At 37.2% G+C, this 19697-nt stretch overlaps 2 protein-coding genes across 3 annotated transcripts in view; both read left to right on the forward strand.

Annotated features, from left to right (window-relative positions):
* LOC129240361 (neurexin-4) overlaps window positions 1-19697 on the forward strand; it is a 44666-nt gene that overhangs the window by 2982 nt on the left and 21987 nt on the right. For both annotated transcript variants that reach the window (XM_054876118.1, XM_054876119.1), the window contains exon 2: window positions 5314-5430. In XM_054876118.1, coding sequence (XP_054732093.1) covers window positions 5314-5430 — 117 coding nt within the window. The remainder of the gene's footprint in view (window positions 1-5313; window positions 5431-19697) is intronic.
* On the forward strand, window positions 10462-11623 carry LOC129240363 (L-aminoadipate-semialdehyde dehydrogenase-phosphopantetheinyl transferase). The gene has a single exon (XM_054876120.1). It carries the CDS (start codon window positions 10542-10544, stop codon window positions 11466-11468), a length of 927 nt encoding a protein of 308 aa, XP_054732095.1. The 5' UTR covers window positions 10462-10541; the 3' UTR covers window positions 11469-11623.

Below are 19697 nucleotides of genomic sequence, written 5' to 3' on the forward strand. Positions count from 1 at the left end.
TATTGTTGGAAAGCTATTTTTGTGTACTATTTACGTGCATACGTATGTATAGTATACTTTCATGTAGGTACATACATATGTATACACATAGTCCCAAAGCGATGTACCAATTAATTATATAACGTAGGTATGTAGGATATACAAATTTAATTTATTTTTTAGGCATAAATACCATTAATTTTGTATCAAATTCTTAAATTTTGTAAAAAAAAGTTCACCACATACATACATACATATTGTTTGCTGCCGTAGTCTTCCGCCGCACGCTACAAATTGAAGAGGGAGTAACTGGGTCCAAACACCTTGTAAAACTTATCATATATAAAATATTATATAATAGGTCGATTCATGAAGCAAATAGTTCGGAACAATTGTTACAAATTATCACTTTTTGCTGTTCATGTACCCAAAAAACTTGCAAAGTAGGGGAAAGTGAGAGAGCAAAATGAGATTTTATTTTGAGGGGAAGTTGCAAGTTTTTACTTGATAAATTTTTACTTGTACGCATATGCAAGCGAGAAAAACAGCTGATCGCAAAGTAAAAATAACAAAAACCGCTTAATACAGTATACAACGAAATGGACGACTACCTGAAAAAGCGAGTGGAAGCTAGGTGGACTAATCTGACCACATGCAAAACAGTAAAAGTCATGTGTAGAACAAAGTGCAAAAAACTGACTCAATTCGTGCTTGCGCTCTCACGAAAGGACTGCAGAGCTACAGGGTTGCCCACATTCGACGGACTCATCTGGCAGCCCTGTATCTTTTGACAGAGACGTCAGATCGCTTAATGTCATACCGCGTTGAAAGCGTCAGTCCAAGCTGATTTTTGGCATGGAACAGTATACGCCACGCGAGCGCTCCCAAATTGTTGAAATTTACATTTAACAAAAGAAGTCAATTGTGAAAAGAAGAAAATTGTGATGCCAATTATTCATCGAAAGCGTATGAGGCAGTTCTGGTTTCAACAAGACTGCGCTCCACCACACACAGCTCGCACCACAATCGATGTTTTGAAGAAATTGAATCCTCGTCGTTTGCTGTCGAAAAATAGCGATTTTGACTGGCCACCGCACTCGCCCGATTTAACGCCACCTGACTTCTTCTTGAGGGATATTTAAAATCAAAGGTTTATATTAATAAGCTAAAGACCATAGAATAGCTCAAGAACAACATCCGTGAGGAAATAGCCGCTATTCCAGTCGAAATGTTAGCTAAAACTATGGAAAATGCTGCAAAACGGGCACAATACGCCATAGAAGCTCAAGGCGGCCATTTGAGAGATATCAAAAATCTACTTGAACCAAATAAAATGATTATACCGTTTCCACGACAGTCGGTTCTACGTTACCGAAACGACCCGGATTTATATCCGGTCAAGGACTGTCACTCCAGCAGCATTCCCCGTATGTAAGTATGGGGAATGTTTATGCTGTTACAACAACAACATTATATCGTCAACATCAAAAAAATTGTGTTTTTCTTTGATTTAAAAAAAAATACACATGGGTCCGTCGAATATGGGCAACCCAGTATTATTGGTATGCTGACAGGTCATAATATTATATGTTGGCCACATATGCTCACAAAATAGAGATTGCTAGCACGGACAAATGCAGGAAAAGCAGAGAGAATGTTGGGGAAATTTCAGAACAACTTCTGTGCGTTTGTCCGGCATTATTAAAAACGCGTTTAAAATGTCTGGGAGCCCCACTGTTCGAGGGTCTGGAGGACGTCTCAAAAGCAGAACTCCCAGCTCTGCTTAGATTCGCCGAAAGCGTTGATATCCTACATAATGTCTACTTTCAGTATTCATAGAGGTCGGTATGTCGGTCTCCATCTGGTATCGCTAGGAAGCAAAAGGTCTATGCTTAATGCCAATCAGGCTAACCTAACTTAAAGTAAAAATAAACATGAAATTAAATTTGCGAATTGCAATTGCTAATGGAATGTTCTTCATCTGACAGCGATGGTGGAATGAAAGAAATGATTGTAGACAAAATGAAATCATGTCATTCCGAAGCTCGTTATTTGCATTTTATTTGCTTCATTTTTTTGTTTTGTTTTTAATTTAATACGAGGTAACTCAAGTGCAAAATTTTAAAATTTTTGTCTTTTTTGCTGCCAACAATTTAATCAGCTGTCCGTCAAACTTGCAAATTGTTACTGGTTTTGCGTTCATGTACTGTTTTTTTATATTTGTCTCTTTGCGAGAGCATTCTCGGAAATTAAGTTACTGGATAATTTTTACACGAACATACCTAATATACCCAAGAATGATAGAAAGAAGATTGCGCCCATCAGAGCGTACGTGACGTCACGTTTGCTGAGTTGTGCAGTATTGCCAACCATTTGCTCTTCGCAATAAATTTAGTGCTTTTTTATACCCAAAATGTAAAAATTTTTAAGTTTCGTGTTTGTTTCTTTTTTTTAATTTAAAGCTACCGAAACTTTAAGTTAAAAAACAAACTATATTATTAAACAAAAAAAAGGTTAAAAAGGGTCACTCTGAGAAGATTTTGGTGCTAATGAAAATATTTGATAATTTGAAAGTGCAAATTTAATTTTTGGCTCCATTTAAGGTTATGCAAAAATATGAAATGCCCCTCTCTCGACTCTTCTTAAGATTGAAAACCTTTTTACACATTTTAAAAAGCCTTTGAATTTATTGAATGCGAATTAAAACCATAGAGGTGTAATCGTTTCTTCCGGTCATCAATCCTTAGTGAGACATAGGACATTAAGAGTTATATTCATTGTAAAAATAAACAAGAAAATACCAGAAAATACTAAAGAAACCATACTGACATTTTTACAAAAAGAGTACCTTATCTAGTTACATAACTTCAAATATAGCAAAAAAGTCGTTCCCTTAACAAAAGAGTCTCGCTTAAAAAAAAAACTCATAAATTAAATTATACATAAGCGTAACACATTTATTTAAGAAAACGCACATTTTAAAGACAATTTGTCACGCATACAAATTTTTTAAGTGATTCAATAAAAATTTGTTGGGTTATTTTCTTTGAATGGGCATTTTAGTGCGTTTTTATATCCAAAGCTAGGCAACACTGCAGTAGCGAGAGAGAGATTTGACTGCCGAAAGCAGAAGAACACCAACAACACCTGCAATCGCGGGCAATCCCATCAATTGTAAGTCATAAGCTAAGAGAGTATTTAGTACTAACATTTAATTAAAAAAGGATGGCTAAAGCAAATAGTCTTTGGCACCCACGAGATGTTATCGCTTGCACTGCAATATTTTTTTTTAACAATACTATATATAATATTTGAAATGCTTATCGGCGCGCATTTAAGACACCCAACAATTGTTGCACTTTCTTTTGTGTTGGGCACACTTGAGTGGTGGTGCTTAGCCAGGATGAGATGGCATGCAAGCAAAACAAACGAAACATAAAGTAATGGCGGTGAACAAAGTATCTGGGCTGTTGAAAAGGGGTGGCTTGTCAGGTTAGAGGTTTTAGTTGGTGTTGATTATCATGATATGTATGTGGGGAGTGAGCGTGAGCATGAAAATTCCTCACAGTTTGTTTGTATTTAAGTATGTTTGACTCCCATCACGTCACGAAACGGCAAAAAGCGGGCACAGGAGGTCGAGCGTTATGCTTATACGTAATGTTGCATTCTTTTTGTGTTTTGCGAAAAACATTGTTCAGTGTTCCTGATCCTGTTTACTTGTGAAAATGAAATGTTTACTGACTTGTACAAGAGCAATGACGTGTATTTCACGTGTGCGCAAGTATTTTTGTTAAATGACGCGACAAACCCCTAAGCGAAAATCTTAAATTTTCCAGTGAAATATGCGAAAATTCTTCACGCTCCGTTTTCAACTGAAGCAGAATACAGAATGCAAGGGTTTCACTAGACAAGGCTCACCGACCTTTCTCGCTTTTTCACTGCGAGGAATCTCCAACTTTCCCCCACCAAGTCCACGGCGACCCTTTTCACCACCTGGACAAAGGAGGTCAAGCTGTCCCTTAAGGTAAAAGTCGACGACACACCAATTCCGACTGTGAATAACCCCAAAATTTTGGGTGTAACCTTTGACAGCTTGCTCTCCTTCTCTGCGCATACAACCGCAATTGCCACTAAAGTCCAAAATCGCAACAAGGTCCTCAAATCGCTGGGGCAAAGACAAAGAATTGTTGCTTTCGACATTTAAGGCAATTGGCCGGCCGGTTCTCAACTATGCTGCGCCTGTCTGGTCGCCTGGAACTAGTGATTCGCAGTGGACTAAGCTACAGACCTGTCAAAATACCGCCATTCGGACAGCGACCGGGTGCCTCCTGATGTCACCTATCCAACACCTTCATAACGAGGCACAAATGCTCCCAGTTGCGGAGCACAACAAATTGCTCAGCAAGCAGTTCCTGCTCGGATGTTACCGTAGGTCTCATCCCTGCAGACACCTGCTTGAGCCCGAGCCGCCTCCCAGGCACGTCAGGAGACACCTCCTTGACTACGCTGGCGATATCCAGGACAAGACTGAATGTAACCTACTGGACCGGACAGTATTTAGACAGTCTATAAACGACATTCACCGGGAGATCGTTACCACCTTCTTGAACTCCCGTCCTGTGAATGCCGTAACCGGAGTCCAACCACCACCTATCGCAGATGAAGAGCTCCAGCTTCCCCGTGAGACTCGTGTAACACTGGCACAACTACGTTCTGGATACTGTAGCAGGTTAAACTCCTACATATCCAGAATCGACACCGACATACCAAACACATGTCCGGCATGTGAAGGTACCCCGCACGACACTAACCACCTCTTCACATGCCCCCTCAAACCGACTCATCTAACCCCCCTCTCCCTCTGGACCCAACCTGTCGAAACAGCATGTTTCCTGGGCCTACCCTTAGATGAGCTAGACGAAGACGACCGATGATATACCTACACTGACAGGGCTACCTATGCTGTTAAAACAACAACAACAACAGAATGCAAAGTTAATTACACGATCTGGCAACCGTGCCGAAAAAGATTTCAATATACTTAAATAGGTCTTCGCAGGGACGACAAAAAGCAAACAAATACTTCCACGGCAGTCGGAAGTCTACGTTACCGGAACGACCCGGATTTATGATATATCCGGCCAAGGGCTGTCACTTAAGCAGCATTCCCCGGCGTTTATGGGGAATGTTTATGCTATTACAAAAACAACAACAACATGGCACTAGCCCTGTCTAGGTGAACATCACATGGCAATATCTTGTTTATATGTGTATACGAACACTTCTTGTATGTAAATATATTTATGTCTATTTTATCTCTACTCCTACTTCCAGATTCCTACAGTGACTACTTCTCTGATTACGATTGCAATCAGCCGCTTATGGAACATGCCGTGTTAACGGCCACTTCATCATTGAACGACCGTGGACCCGAGAAGGCTCGCCTCAATGGTAAGTGTGAAAATATTGTATGATGTGATTTCGGTATTTGAAAAAACGTATTTTCTTATCTTAGATATAACTATCAGACACCTCTCTAACTATTGTGTCGATTTATTATTTACGAATAGTTGTTACAATTACACTATTTTACGGATATGTACATATAGTCCGCGACAAATGATGACACACCAATATGTACATACATATACAGTTAGTAACATAAATAAGTATACAGGAGTCTGATTTATGGAATTTTTTGACGCTAACGCTTTCCTTAATATGTAATCAAAATTTTTTACACATGGTAATTGTGTACTGGGATATGCTTTCATATGCGCCTTAATTTTGCTGTAAATTTTAGGTACCGTTATCCACGCTTTGCTTTGCCTTTGATGCCAGCGAAATTTATGTCAAAAAAGTTAGTGTACAGCAAACGATTGTTCAGTTAGTATAACATTTATTTTTACGTATTGATTAAAAAAGTTAAAGCTACTAAAAGGAAATAATTAAAGTGAGTATAAAAATTTAGGGAAGTACGTTTTGTATTAAGTTTTGCGACATTTTTAGTAATGGCACCAAGAGGAAAAGAACTTTCTGATGATTTAAAAAAACTGATTATAAAATATCACAAGGAACATAAATCATTGCGAGAAAAAGATTGTGAATAAAGATAAAAGTGCGGGAAGCACCACTAATAAAGAGCGTTGTGGGCGTCCGCCGCTCTTAAGTCCCAGAGAAAAAAGCTTAGTCGTACGGATAATCAGGACAAACCCCAAAATAAGTGCCCCTAATTTGAAATCTGAAGTTGAAAATGAGACTGGAAAACAATTTAGCACCCAAACTATTCGCCGGGTTTTGCATAGTGCTGGTTAACATGGGCGCAGTGTTAGGAAAAAGCCCTTCGTGAGTAGTGTCAATCGAAGTAAACGGATTTCATTCGCAAAAGATCATGAAAAATATGACCAAACGTTTTGGAACCAAGTCATATTTTCTGATGAGTGTAAGTTCAGTATCTGTGGATTTGATGGCCGTGAAAAAGTTTGGAGAAAAGTTAACGCGGAATTGGATCCAAACAATATGACCGGCACTGTGAAGCATGGAGGGGCTATGTGATGGTTTGGGGATGTAGGGCTGCGAACGGGGTTGGAAACTTGGTCTTTATCGAAAATATTATGGGCCGATACTTAAATATTTTGAAAAATATTTTAAAAGAAAGCGCTACGAAATTGGGCCTCATAGCAACGTCTATCTTCCAGCAGGACAATGACCCCAAGCACACATCCAACATTGTACGAGAGTGGCTGTTATACAATGTGCGAAAACACCGCCACAGTCCCCGGATACCAACCCAATCGAACATTTAAAGCGGCAAATACGTGAACATCCGATTAGAAATAAGGAACAACTGAAAAACGTCCTTCAAGAGGAATGGAATAATATACCACCAGCTGTAACTGAAAACTTGGTGAAATCAATGCCATCACGACTTAAAGCGATTGTAAAGTCTAATGGTTATCCTACCAAATACTAGGATTTGATTTTAAATATGTTTCTGATTTCACAAATTAATAATATGATGAACTGTTTACTTACTTTTGAGACATGAATTTTTATAAAGTTTAAGGCAGTAGTCTGCTTTACAGGCTTCAAAAAATCGATTTTTTTGTTTTGTTTTAAATCTCTTCCAAAACTATCCAAGAATATGTCTTTAAAATTCCAGAGGCCAATTCGACATATTTTCGAAGCTAGAGCAGTTTTGGTGGCCGAGCGTCGAGCAGGTGCGAATGCTCAGGCAGAACTTTAAAGCGCGTTTTCTCGAGTTTTCATTTTCACAAGTGTTAGAAAACGGTGCCGGCGATAGCAAAAAGAATATATGTCCGATCGAAAAAAACCAAAGTGATCTAGCTTCAGTATTAAATTATCTTCTATTTGAACTAAAAAAGTTGGACAAAAGTATTATTTAAACTACTTGTTTTGCAACTTAAAGTCAATTTTTTTTCTTAAAAAAGTGAATTTTTTTTTCAAACTTCGAAAAAATTTGTAATTTTATAACTTCTTCGGTATTTTTTTAGTTCATAAAGAAAAGAAACTTATAAAAATTAAAAAAAAATTTGGTTCGACTGTTTCAGATGCATCGCACGACCTCCATCACCGGCACCGATTTACAAGTGCAGACTCCAGGCGCTCCAGAAAAATACTTACAACTTTAAAAAATTTCAATATTTTTTAAAAATAAATATTGTTTTTTAAACCTTAAATATAGTACACTATCGTCTTAAAATTCCGTTTACCGCAATCATTTCCTTCCCTTTCAAAAAAAATTGCTAAAAAAACGCTTTTTTTCGGCTTCTAAAGCAGACTACTGCCTTAATATAAAAAGCTATAATTTTGTTCCGTTTTAAAATTTTGCCATTATTTGGATTAAATATGATTTTTGTATTTCATTCATGTAAATAAAACACAATTTTGTTATAACTTAGGTTGTTTGAAGGAATCGATTGGGGGAAAATTGAAAACGTATCCGGTGTATACTTACTTCTGTTACTAACTGTATATATATGTACCTATATTTTTTTTCAATGTTCATTATTCCTTTTATAAAAATATAGGCTCGTTATCTAACAAAAGCCATATAACATCAACAAACTTTTCATTCCGATTCCACAGGCTTTAATACAAATAAAAAAATTTGCTTTTGAAAAATTAGAAAAAATAAAGTTTTTTTAGCGAATTCAAACCTGCAAGTAACTGCAATATTTGCAGATGATACTGTTACACTCACAGTCGATAAAACTATCGAAAAACACTATAAACAAGCTAATCTTAAAGCTAAATACACACCAGGCAACCGTTGAAGCAACGGTTGCAGCAACGTGTTGCCTTTGTTTAAGAAACACGTTGCAACCGTTGCTTCAATCTCAGTGTTGTGTATAACTGTGGTGCAGGAAAGGTACAAGCGGAAGATACGTAAAATTAAATTTTTTAAATGATCGACGAAATGCGTAAAATTACTTCTCTTATTATAATTGACGAACTTTTGTACGAAAATGAGGAAGAAGAGATGCAACAAAAGAAGAGAAAAAAAATCTGGTCCAAAAATTGGCTTTTAAAAAAATCGAATTTTCGAACGAGAGGCTGCTGAAAGAACTGAAGGAAAATGAGCCAGCGGAATATAAAAGATACATGAGGATGGACGAAGCCCTGTTTAGAAAATTGTTGGACTTCGTAAAGGCCAAAATAACGAAACAAGATACCATAATGAGAGAGGCAATATCAGCAGAAATTAGACTGGCAATAACTTTGCGGTATCTTGCAACAGGGAACGCTTTTGCGGACTTGAAATTTTTATCAATTTTATTGTATTCATTTTTTAATTGTTCGTATGCTTTTTTCTAAAATTTTTATTTTTATATTTTTCACTACTTATATCCCACAGCTCTCTCAAATTTTTATATTCGTTAATAAAATTAACATAATTTTCATTATTTTCAATTGCCATTTTTTCCTTTTTCACTTTATTTTACTCCGCACGAACCTTCTTCTTTGCTTGTGTTCAACGAACTGAACGAGTAAAAGCAGTAAACAATGACACACACGAAGCAACGGTTGCAGCAACCTATCCCAAAAATCAAATTTATTTGATATTTCAGGCAACGGTTGCAGCAACACGAAAATCATTTGGCAACACAGCTACACACGAGGCAACGGTTGCTTCAACATGGCCGAGTTGCTGCAACGGTTGCCTGGTGTGTATTTAGCTTAATGGATTTATGGCATCCATTTACTTTAGTTTTTACTTTGACGTTTCTCTTTACATTCGTAGAAATAATTATCAGAGAACGTTAATTATCGATAACACAGGGTTGTATTTAAAAAACTGTGGAAATAATCTAGGATTATTTTATAATCTCAGCTTTCGGGAGAGAAATTTTATATGGGTAATGTCGCCTTTTAATTACGGATTTTGAGTTAAGCACGAAAAAGTATATTTACTTATATGTGAACGTATTATAAAAACCCTTAAAGAATTATACCAAACTTCATTAAGCTATAAAACTGCATACAAAAGAAACTGCATACTCTAAAAAGTATAATTAAAGTCGTGGAATTGGGATGGAAAGCTTTTAAATTAATTTGTATAAAATTTTAATACTGAATTTATATGGTTTTTGTTAGGCAATGAACCATACTTTTAGAAAATTTGTCGCGGGGTGTGTTAACAGTGGAATCAACTTTTACTAGACTTCACAAGGAATCAGATTAAAATGGTTTTCGTAAAATGATTTTAATGCATGATGACGTATTGTTAGTATAATATAATAATATGTAGTATATATGTAGATAAAAAAATTAAGAAAGAGTTTGTAATATTATATATAGTATAGGAAGAAGAAAATGAGTTTCCACCATAAGTGCGCTCATTATAAGTAGAATTCTACTGTATTATCAACTTATATTTACAATAATTCATACATACATTTAGGAACATTGAAAAATTGTCTCTTGTGTGAAAGAATGGATACAAGGCATTTGTTTTCTTGGTGAATGGAAAGATTAGATTTTCCTTTTGTAATACATAAAAATATATATTTTCTTTGAGATTCATCGTTTGATTTAATTTAATTTTTCGATTTGTATTACATAAATACGCTTCTTTGGCCATACACATCGCTCTTTTACTGTAATAGTGTCATAATAGAAAAAAAAAATTGTGTAGATATGTAAGTATGCAACATTCTTTTCTGTACTGACACCAAAAATGTAAAGAAATGCTAAATATCCACAAATGTTGTACTTTTTAAATTGTTGTATTACAAATTTAAATTATCATACAATTTTCAACTAACAAATTGCGCACCTAAGTTAGCGCATTTTACCCCCTTTTACCGTATGTTTACATTTCATTTCTGTTGGCTTTTCAACAGTTGGTAGCACTGTAGCTACTCAATTTAATCATTTGCTCTCTTGCACAAACTCTTCGCTCTCGGAATTTCTGTTCACTCTTGCTTCACATTTTGACAGTTCCAATTCATAGCAGAAAATTTAGTTATATGTTTTATGTAGTTTGTTAAAAATATTATAAAAAATATATTAAAAATTAATGTTCAATATTCAATGCTATGGTGCAATATAAATGTACGCGCTGGGCCTTCGATTTGTCCAGCTGGTCACCAACATTGCCGCAATTAGCGCAGGCAGTGGCTGTTATTCAACCAGAGGAACGCGCCCGTCTCTTGAAGTTTGTTTTCATCGATGACTTCCTTTCGTCACTGGTGGGGCGTTTGCTAATGAGAAAATTCGTTTGTACGCAAAGTGGTCTGGATTATAAAGATGTGCACTTTGCGCGAGATGTGCGTGGAAAACCTTATTGGCTGCAACAAAAACACAATAAGTGCCGTAGCAAGCTCAGCTTCAATGTATCGCATCAGGGCGATTACGTCGTGCTTGCGGGCATGTCCGTTGACGCGAAAAAAGATAGTACAGATGCCACTGCAGATGTTGCCGAAAATGAAAACACTATTTCAACACCCACATTCGGCGTTGGTGTTGATGTTATGAAAATAGAATATAGTGGTGGTAGATATCTGGCGGAATTCTTTCGCATAATGCAGCGCAAGTTTTCTGACAAAGAATGGCGTTATATACGACACCCACAGCACAATGAGCTCCAGCAATTGCAAGCTTTTATGCGTCATTGGTGTTTAAAGGAGGCGTATGTGAAAGAACTAGGCGTGGGAATTACCGTTGATTTGCAAAAAATTTCATTTACTGTGGATACTACACGGGAGCTGGTTGTTGCGGGACCGCCATTAACAGGCACAACGCTGCAGTGTAATGATAGACCTATGAATGAATGGTACTTTGAAGAGCATTTACTACATCCGAAATATTGCGTGGCAATTGCGTTTAAAAATTGTAAGCTAGACTTAGGAAATTTTGAACTACTGAAAATTGAATATCTTTTGATGGAAACAGAAAAGGCAACAAGCCCAGAGATACTAGACTACTGTAGAGAGGCATTTAAGAAACAAAGGAGAACGTGGTGATTTTAAAAGGTTGTGGCGTTGCAATGATACAAATAGCTTTAAAGTTACTTATTTTAATGTAGGGTGTCGGACTAAACATATTGGACAAGTGCCTATTGTGGGCATAATCATTTTTTATACTGCCAAATATTATTCTGAATATAATAAAATTATTTAAAAGTAAAAAAGAAATATTTATTTGAAAGATGCTGCGGAAGATTTTTTAACCTTTGCATGTTGGCGACGGCGCATATCGCAAGCCATGAAACAGTGAGCTGTATGAGCTTTACGACGAATAAATATCCAGCGCCTACGTTGGCTGGGTTATGTCGTTCGAATGGATATAAAGAACCGGAACGCTTAAAATATTAGCAGAGGAAAGCGCCCCCTCTTCGTTGGAAAGATCAGGTGGGTAAGGGCTTGGCTTCACTTGGTACGTCCAACTGGTGAAGGTTAGCATGAGTAAAAAACGACTGGCGCGCTTTTTTAAACTCGGCAAAACTGCGTAAATGGATGTCGCGCAAATCAAGAAGAAGGAGAAGATGATGAAGAGGGATTCAAAGCCAAATCCAGAAAAACATCCCAACACCATTATACACCTGTGCCATGCTCAACTGCACTTTTATAATGAAGAGGATTTAAAGCGAACTTTTTTTCATGCCGTCTAAAAAATTCAAATTAAAGTTGGATTCTTATGAAATGTGATTGGCAAGAGTACACTTCTCCAGCACTTCACTGCACGTCTTAATTGATTTTTTCGCGAAATGTTTATTTTTTAGCTGCTCTTTTAGCCTCTTAGTCCACCTTAAGTCTGCAGCTCCTTCTTGCCCAGCTACTCAGGGATGATATCACTTCAGCATTAAATTTGAGAAAGAGTCCAACACACCTTCTCCTTAAATGCGGCGCTCTAGTGCGGAGAAAGTTGAGACATCTCGGTCAATGGCATAGACGCTTAGCGCAACCCAGCTCTAACTTAAGTTTTGTAAGCGAAATTGGTTTGGAGGGGGAACTGTGATGAGCGGAGGGCACAAAAGGCCTTGAGGCCAAAGTGCATACACACAGTTGCGAACACGAAAATAGCAGTATCAAAAAAATATTAGTTTTTTTCCAAAATTTTTAATCTACAATGTGATTAGAAAGATCAAGGCGAATCTATTAAAGGTGGTATCGGTAAATCAGCTGATTCATTTTTTTTTTCGCTGTGTCCCTGTGGCTGTCAGCCCAGAACGAAACAAGGCGAATTCATTCTTTGTTTTCTACTATGCCAATACCAAGGTGGACTTAATAAGGTGACAGCATTCACCCAGCTGAATTTTTCGCCGTAGGGATGGCTTACGTCAAAATGATATGCTTTGTTTGTATGTATTGGTATGTTTACATTCGTATGTTTACATTTGCTTGCTGATTTTGACATGATGCTTGCACCAAACGCAACAACAAATACATGCAGGGTTTTACTTATATGTGTTTGCTGTCACCTGTAATAAATTCGCCTTGGCCAATACTTTTCTTTGACAATCAAACGTACAAAATATTGTTGTTGGTCTAGTGCCACCACCTTTACCGAATGCGCCTTGAGAAGGATTTTATTATTATTTTGAAGTATTCTAATCTTTAACTGTACACAAATATTTAAATCGATTCTCTACCAAAAAAAAAAAAACTTTATAACAAATTCAGGGATAATATTAAAATAGCAGTGGTCATATAAGTAGTGCAAACCGACCCAGTTTATAAAAATATCAAAGAAAAGTTTGCGGACAAAAAGTTCTAACTAATATTTCATAAAATTTCCCAAATTTTTTATTAAGGTAGTACAACGGCGGGGAATTGAGTCCACCAATCGCTCACAAGGCTCTTTCGGAATCTTCTGCCACGCATCTTTAACAATTTCCCAAAGTTGTTGATTATTATGCGGTTTGGCTTTGTGTACAGCTTTTTTTAAGTTCCCCCGCAGATTTTCTATACTATTGAAGTCAGGGACTGAGCTGGTCATTCCATAACCTCAATTTCATTTGCGTGAAACCAAATCTTGGCCATTTTATTGGCATTTCGTCCCTCACCCATAAGTTCCCCCACAGTTTTTATCCTATATAAAGGTTGTTCCTGTTGGGCAATTGAGCTCGCCATTCCATAACTGCAATTTACACCCTTTTTGGGTGTTTAGCAGGGCTCCTCATATTTGTGTGCATCTTGATGTTATTCCACAAATAGAGGGATTTGCAGTTTTAAGCCGACTCCGAATGGCAAATGGTTTTTATGAAGAGCTGTTTCATGGCAGAAATACACCCGGTGGTTTTGTTATTATTTGTCTAGGGGCGATCGCTATTAGAAACTACTTTTTCCTTATTTTGCTGTTTCTTGCACGGAGATTTGAACCTACGTACTTCCAAATGGTAGTCACGCATCAACCTATTCCGCTACGGCGACCGTACCTCCATAACCTCAATTTTATTTGCACGAAACCAATTCTTCGGCTTTCGACTCGTGTGTTTAGGATTACTATCCTACTGGTAGACCCATTTCATTGACATTTTCTCTTTGCAATACGGCAAGAAAACATTCTGCATTATTTCCACATAAATATTGGCATCTATTATGCCATCACTTGTATGTGGCCATTACCATTATTTTTGAGCCTCAATTTTTAATTGTTTTAGAGAGTATTGTGGCTGATTTTCGGTGCCAGGTAGAGGTCTAGCATATTACCGTGAACTCGTGCCGCCATACAAAATTATTTTAGACTCATCAGTTCATAAAATATTACGCCTTATGGCAGCTGTCCAGTTATCTTATTTCGTTGGAAATTCCAAACATTTTGCCTTACGTTTTGTTGTCAAGAGTGACTTTTTTTCGTAGGCTGCGAGCTGCTAATCCAGCGTCCCGTAGTCTTTTACGCACAATCATGTCAGACGCATTCAAGTTCACCTCTTTTTTAATTTGAATGGATGACTTCATGGAATTCTCTTTGGGGCACCATCGTCTTCCATGGAAGTTTTTCGCTTTTCTTCTCTTTCTTGGGCTCTTCCACAAATTTATTGCATTTGAAATCATTTTTGCCGAGCGTAAAAGAATATTTTGTATTTTTGTGTAAGATTTTTCAGCTGCTCTCAATTCGAGATCCGCATTCGTTGTTCTGCGGTCAGTGTTTCGCTTGATGCAATATAGGCGAAACATAAGAAACATATATGCATGACACTTACCAAAATTTAAAAAAATACATAAATCAAAAATATCATCTAAATCTGTGCAGAATTTTACTTACATTCCTTGTGTAACCTAAAAAAAACTGAAGGCACTGATATTTCACTGCTGCACCTAAAAACGTAACGATGCCCATAAAGAAGCGTTAGTTACATAGTTGCCAGATTTATTTAAATAAATTACAGATTCCTCACATCTGAAGTCCCTTAACCGTTCGTAGATATTTGATATTGAAGTTTTCTTTTGTATAATAAAAAAATAAATGAAAATATTTTTTTAAGGGTACTGCTATTTTCATGCTCATAGCTGTATGTATGTCCTATGCGTGTTGGCACTGTGCTACATTGGCAACTCCTCCACAATAAGTCGTTTTTGGCCTTTGTGCTTAAGAATTATAAGTTTGTTGCCGACAGAGGCACTGCGGCATAAAATATAAAGTTAATAAATTTGTATCGCATGGCGCCTGGTTTATGTTGACAGGCTAAATTTGGGATATGAAGTAAATTTTAGTAAAGATAAACATGGGCGATATGTTTACGGAGCAATAGGGGGAAGGTAAGCAAATTAATTTAAAATCAACAACAAATCAGGTTGACTTTGCAACAAGTTTAAATGCCGCATAAATGATATAAACGTTAAAAACTGTGACAAAAAGCAGCTTTTTCTAATAAAAAAATAAATAAATAATTGGCGCGTACACTTCTGTTAGGTGTTTGGCCGAGCTCCTCCTCCTATTTGTGGTGTGCGTCTTGGTGTTGTTCCACAAATGGAGGGACCTACAGTTTCAAGCCGACTCCGAACGGCAGATATTTTTATGAGGAGCTTTTTCATGGCAGAAATACACTCGAAGGTTTGCCATTGCCTGCCGAGGGGCGACCGCTATTAGAAAAATGTTTTTTATTAATTTTGCTTTCACCGAGATTCGAACCAACGACCTCTCAGTGAATTCCGAATGGTGATCACGCACCAACCCATTCGGCTACGGCGGCCGGCTTTTTCTAATACCTACCTCAAATGTAACAGTAGCCGAATAGGTTGATGCGTGGCTACCATTCGGAGTAGACTACCAACGGTCGAGTCTCCGTGCATGAAACACCCAAATAAAGAAGAAGTTTTTTTCTAAATCGGTCGCCTTTCGGCAAGCAATAGCAAACCATAGGGCAAATATGTTAAACTAAAAATTACGACTTATTTTCTGGGCTAAGTTTGTCTACTTGGAAACTATTTGACCAATTCTATTTTAAAAAACTGCATCGTATGGGCTTATAATATTTATTATACGTAATATATTCAGTAAAATCTATAGTCGCCTCCATTAGCTTTAGTGTCTTCACATCCTCGAGTCATACTTTGAGTTAATTTCTCCGCCAGCTGTGGAGGCTCCAAATCTGCCGAATTTGCCTTGATAACTTTTTGCTTTGATATTTGTTTTCATTTGTTTCTGGAGGTAGTTGGGTAGATAGAAGTGGCAGTCGCTCTCTAAATCAACTCACTTCGACTGTTGCCGATCCATTGTGATACCACAGTAGCAGTTTATCTGCTATTCCTCGTTAAACTATTTTGTTTTAAGTACTAATTGAATTGAATATTGATCGCGCTGACACTTATGTATATCTCTAAGGTCATCAGTATATTTCAAGAACGATTAGCCAAAGTGTCTAAACCTCGTAGCGGCATGTCTTCTGCAATAGTCGAAATGCGGTACGTTTACTCTGTGAGCATGTCGCACTAAGAGACAGTGGCCTGTGATCAAAGCAACTATCACACAGACGTTTTTTCTTGTCCGATGAAGTAACGCCTTTGAGCACCTGACATTCCATTTTGGGGAAATTCCTTTTGTAACATTACATGTCGGACTATCAACCCATCTCGTGTTGGCTGAAGTGAAAATATATGAATGAAAAAGTATCACGCAGTTTGTAGGTTGAGAGGGGTATACCTACAATCTCCATACCAAGGCGAGTGATAGTGTCCTCTCTGGCTAATTTGTCTGTCTTATAATTCTCGTTTTCCTTTGCTTAGGTAAGTGGATGTGGTGGCTGTCGCAATGACACACTTAGACCTATCATAGGTCCATTTTGATCCCCTTTGCTTAAGGGGGGAGCCTGCTTTAGAGGCTTCAAGAAATCGATTTTTTCGTGGATTTTTTTCGGAAGGAAAGAAATATTCGATTGAAACGAAACTTTCTGGTTTTATTGTTATATATTTCAACAGTCTTCTCAATTTTTTTCATTCAAATATTATGTCATATTATGCCTGGTACAAGCATTTTGCCGAGGCGCCTCGGGTGTGCTTGTGTTGTGCGGCGGGAAAGATGCAGGTCGCAATTTTCATCTGAAACCAGAAACCCAAAAAGTTTTTATTTTGGTATAGTTAGCTTCTAGTTAAACCAAGAAGTGACAAATTCAACAATTTTTCGCTAATTAAAAAAAAAAAATTTTTTTTGGAAAAACAAATTCACTTTAGATTGTTTAAAAACTATCATAAATCATAACTTTCTTAAGGTTTTTTAGGTTCAACTAGAAGATAATTTAATTTCGAATACAATCAATGTTATCTCGTTTCAATAGGACGTTTAACTTTTTCCCTATTTTTCCCGCAGGAAAAATCGCAAAAATAAAAAACCGAGAAATCGCATTTCGAGCGATCCGGCTGCACGTACGAGTATACCTGCTCGACGCTTGCTCACAATTTCTTCTGTAACTCCGAAAATATTTTGAATTTGCTTCTGAAATTTTGAGGACACATTCTTGGATAGTTTGGGAAGACATTTATGCAAAAAAAAAAAATCGATTTTTTGAAGCCTATAAAGCAGGCTCCCCCCTTAACTATTGCCCAAAAATTTTCAATACGGTTGGCATCAGCCGACTTTGTTGCTCAACAGTTCGTTGAAGTTGTCGATTATCAGCAGCAAACCACGGCTGACGTATGCAACTATTCGCCCAAAAGGAAGTTTTATCCGTCAATATTACATTTGCCTAATTTTCTTTTGAATTTGCCTTAGCCCATTCAAGTCTTTTTTCAATGTTGATAAAGAATTGATAAGAGCAGCGGTTTTTTCAATGAGTTCCGGTCTTCTACGCGTAAGCGTCCTCGAATCGTGTCACTGGATGCATTAACACTACTTTTCCTTAAAACCGCTTGAACGTCATGCAACGATATGTTCGGCTTTGTCAGGAATAAATCAATGGTCTTCTGATTTTGCTTTGGAATGGTATTGTGTATGGTCCTCGTCCGGGGAAGTCGTCAATGTTTTTAACCTCGGTATAGCGTTGGCCGATTGGCGAGCTCCTTCTTCTATTTGTGGCGTGCGTCTTGATGTTGTTCCACAAATGAAGGAAACTACGGTTTTAAGCCGACGGAACGCCAAGTAATTTTGCCGGTAAGCTTCTATTAGGTAGACTGTACCTATATCTGTAAATAAATGAATACCATTGTCGGTATGTGACTCAACGCGTTGATTTGCATGATTTAGTACATAAAGCATGTCGAATAAGTTTAACATATTGATCGATCGACTTTTATGCCCACAAAACGCTTACGTTTCATGGACAATGCATTGCTTCATTCCTTTTCTTCAATGCCTCCGAACTTTCAATCACACCTTGTAAAAAATTATGATTTACCCAATCAGACAGTTTTTTCCAGTTTTTTCTTCTCAATGAAATAATTCATACAAAAATTGCTTAGTTCCCACGATATTTGGGTTCAATTTAACAGAAGACGTGAAAGCAATACCAAAAAAAAAAAAATCATTCAAAAATATTAAATGAAGCAGAAACTCCTTAAAATAAATTTGCAAATTCCTGCTGTTTAATGTAGCCTAAAAACCAAATGATATTGCATATTAAACGGTATTTCAATTTCAACTGGTTCGCACCTGCCGTTTTTACAGCAAACGACTCGAGTGCTTTGCGGCTGGCAATCGCTGGTTCGAATCACTTTCAGTGAACTTTAAACGCTTCACTTCGACTAAAATGGTGTTTTTGTTTTTGTAAATAAACCTTTCAATTGTTGTTATGTTTTTCGGATTTCTTTGTTGTTATATCCGTTACAACCACAATGCCGCGTGTCATATGTGACGACGCTTTCCTTTTTCTTCCTATGAATCTTCACCCTTTTTCATATGAAATTCCATCCATCCATTCACAATGCAGCGCCCTAATTGCACTCGTATTTTTTGCCTTCCCTAGTTTTTGAAAAATTCACAGCAGTTGAGTGTTTCTTTCAAACAATGAATGGGTACATATTTGTTATGCCGCGTGACCATTTAGTTTTGGCACTCCTGTCATACCCAAAAAGCCTGGCGTCTACGTTTTCGCCCTTTCATTTAATCATGCACGTACATGAAACTTCTGTTGCAAAAGTACCCGGAAATTCTCATTTAAATGAAATGCGCTTGAGATTTTAGCAAAATCATGTTTTCTTTCGTATAAGTGATACTAATCATTTCAAGTGGTCCGTATCGTGGTTAATGATTTGCCTCGTTGCGTTTATCACCATTCAACAATTACCTCTGTGATTAAGGAAACACTGAAAAAGTTAAGAAAAGTTGTATTCGAATATTGTCGTATGAGCATTCGTGAGAGTGAGAAAGCAGCGGGTATTGATGCTTCACTCGAATAAGTGCAGTACGTTATGAGCGATTTTTTGGGGATGGCATGAGTTGTAGCGTAGATTCTGTTCACACTGCCGAATTTTGTGTAGAACCAGCATTCCTGTATTACCGCTAAAGAAATGCTATTTTTATGTGAAACTAATAGTGGGCGTGCCAAGTTTTATTGACCTATGAATATGTCAACGAAACCAACGATCTTTCTAGGCGTGCCAAAAGCCAACAAACCACGACGAAATCGAACTCTAATGAAGGTTTTATTGAACATTTCCTCCGATTGCCTTGATGTGGTCCAATCTAAATTTTCTTCCATTAGGACAAAAAATAAATAAGGAGTACAGTTGTACGGTTCACTTGATTAGAGGTAATAATTTTTATGGAATAAAATGATTATTAAAGCGCTTCATTAGAGGCAATAATTTTTATGGAAT

The sequence above is a fragment of the Anastrepha obliqua genome, chromosome 3, assembly GCF_027943255.1.
Source record: "Anastrepha obliqua isolate idAnaObli1 chromosome 3, idAnaObli1_1.0, whole genome shotgun sequence".
Taxonomy (NCBI): domain Eukaryota; kingdom Metazoa; phylum Arthropoda; class Insecta; order Diptera; family Tephritidae; genus Anastrepha; species Anastrepha obliqua.

Excerpts from the sequence above, each read along its gene's own strand:
- LOC129240363 (XM_054876120.1), top strand. The coding sequence starts at position 10,542 with ATGGTGCAATATAAATGTACGCGCTGGGCCTTCGATTTGTCCAGCTGG.